This window comes from Hippocampus comes, unplaced genomic scaffold, assembly GCF_001891065.2.
Source record: "Hippocampus comes isolate QL1 unplaced genomic scaffold, H_comes_QL1_v1.1 scaffold301, whole genome shotgun sequence".
NCBI classification, from domain to species: Eukaryota; Metazoa; Chordata; class Actinopteri; order Syngnathiformes; family Syngnathidae; genus Hippocampus; species Hippocampus comes.
The window spans coordinates 149,685-151,509 of NW_017805928.1; the positions used below are offsets into that span (position 1 = coordinate 149,685).

Consider the following 1,825-nt stretch of genomic DNA (forward strand, 5'->3'; position numbering starts at 1 on the left):
CAAGAAAGGTCAAAGGTCACCGTGCGGCGACGTGCTGCGGCGGCGGCGCCCACCGACCTTTTTGAAGACGGTCGCCACGGAGACGCCGGAAGTCCCGAGCGGGCCTTCTCCCGCGCTTGCTGCGGGCGAAGGACGTGGAAGGCAATGAAGACGCTCGGCGAGACGACGAGTGCGGGGCGGGGGGGGGCGAAGATGCGCGCGGCTTACCCGTCCGGGTGAGGTTGACAGCGACGTCGTCCTTGTGCTCGTCCTTCCTCCGACGGTAGAAGCGAAAAAACTCCTGCGCGCACCCGCGTGGCCGTCACGCCACAGAGCAGAGGCGCGCGGGTGTGCGTGCGGGTACGCGCGCGGATACGCGCGCGGGTACGGGCGGACCTACCAGTTTTGGCAGCGCGGCATACGCCAAGATGGAGACCAGAATGACGACGCAAGCGCTGATGAAATAGCCAAAGGACGCCTCCTCGACGCTGGAGCCGCCTTGCCGGCGAGGGGGGGGGGATGGGGGGGGGCGAAAAGGAAGCCGGGTGACGATGGGAAGACATCGAGGACGTGGGAAGGCGACGGCCGATCGTACTGGCGATGGCGCAGATCATAGCCAGGGCGGCGAAGGTCCCGGCGAGTCCTTGCCCGCTCATGATGGGCGCCGTGTAGGCGGCGGGGAGGGCGCCGGCCATGCCGAAGAGACTCCCCTGCAGCACGGCGCCGAAAGCTGGCCGGGAAGAGAGAGAGAGAGAAGGCGTCGGTCGGCGTCCCGCCGCCGGGGCCACGCCCCCTCCCTGCCCCCGCGCCCCGCTCACAGTTGATGACGACCACGCTGAGCGCGGTGACGGCGAAGAAGGCGGCCGGCTCCAGCCGGACTTTGACCAGGACGGCCGTCAGCAGGAAGACGGCCAGGATGAGCGCCAGGCTGCCCGCCACGCGCGCGCCTTCGGGAACGCTGGCGAGAGCCAAAACTCCGGTACTCGGCCGGACGGACGGACGGACGGGGGGGGGGGGTGAGCGACTTTTTGCGCCTTACCGTGCGTAGAGGAAGGAGTTGAGGCAGGTGAAGACGAGCAGCGGCGTCATGGCGCACAAGGTCATCACGTTGTTGAATTTGGCCTCCAGGACGCTTCGCTCGGGCTCCGCCCCCACCGCCGCCGTCCCGTTGCTCGACTCCCTCAGCCGGCCGGTGAAGTACTGGGCGCAAATCAGCTGGGTTTTTTTTTTTTTCCCCCCCTCCCTTCTCGGTCTCCCCCTGCGCCGCTCGCGGAGACGCCAAAGCGAGGTCGTACCGCGGTGGCCGTCATGAAGAAGTTCCACGGCAGCAACGTTCCCAAGCCCAGAACGAAGAACGCCAGCCACACCGCCCGCAACCTGCCGCGCCCACACAGCCGTCAAGCCGTCCGTCTCGTCCGTCGCTCGAGCGACCGACCGACCGGCGGCGAACGCACTCACTTGTCTCTCGGGGCGTCGGCGGCCATTTGGAAGACGGATCTGATCGGCGGGGAAAAAAAAAAAAAAAAAAAAAAAACAACCCCAACAACAACCCACGGAAAGATGAAATCAACCCAACGAAATGTCGCTGACCTGCGATGTCGCCGAGATTCCCCAGCGCGCGTCCTCCTTCCTCGTCCGCCTGAGCGCAACGTGGCCTCCGATGGCGCAAGACTTCGGACTTTGCTCGCTCGCCGATAAGACCACCGACGCACGCACACGCCCCGTGACCACTCATGACTCCTTCGTCGCGTTGGCCGCTCAGTCCGTCGCAGAAGCTAAGAAAGGATGGAAGAGGTCGAGAAGGAAGGATGTTGTGCGTCGCCCACCCACACACACCCCCCCCCCA

General features: G+C 65.9%; 1 protein-coding gene across 1 annotated transcript in view; it reads right to left on the minus strand.

Moving 5' to 3' along the window:
• Positions 1 to 1,742, minus strand: part of LOC109527610 (equilibrative nucleoside transporter 1-like) — a 2,425-nt gene extending 683 nt beyond the window's left edge. The window contains exons 1-9 of the mRNA XM_019889619.1: positions 1,570 to 1,742; positions 1,438 to 1,476; positions 1,275 to 1,356; positions 1,019 to 1,179; positions 798 to 937; positions 575 to 709; positions 380 to 477; positions 208 to 280; positions 21 to 119 (exon numbers count right to left, since the gene is read on the minus strand). Of these exons, the coding sequence (XP_019745178.1) occupies positions 21 to 119; positions 208 to 280; positions 380 to 477; positions 575 to 709; positions 798 to 937; positions 1,019 to 1,179; positions 1,275 to 1,356; positions 1,438 to 1,463 (814 nt within the window). The 5' untranslated portion in view covers positions 1,464 to 1,476; positions 1,570 to 1,742. The remainder of the gene's footprint in view (positions 1 to 20; positions 120 to 207; positions 281 to 379; positions 478 to 574; positions 710 to 797; positions 938 to 1,018; positions 1,180 to 1,274; positions 1,357 to 1,437; positions 1,477 to 1,569) is intronic.
• Positions 1,743 to 1,825: the final 83 nt, after the last annotated feature.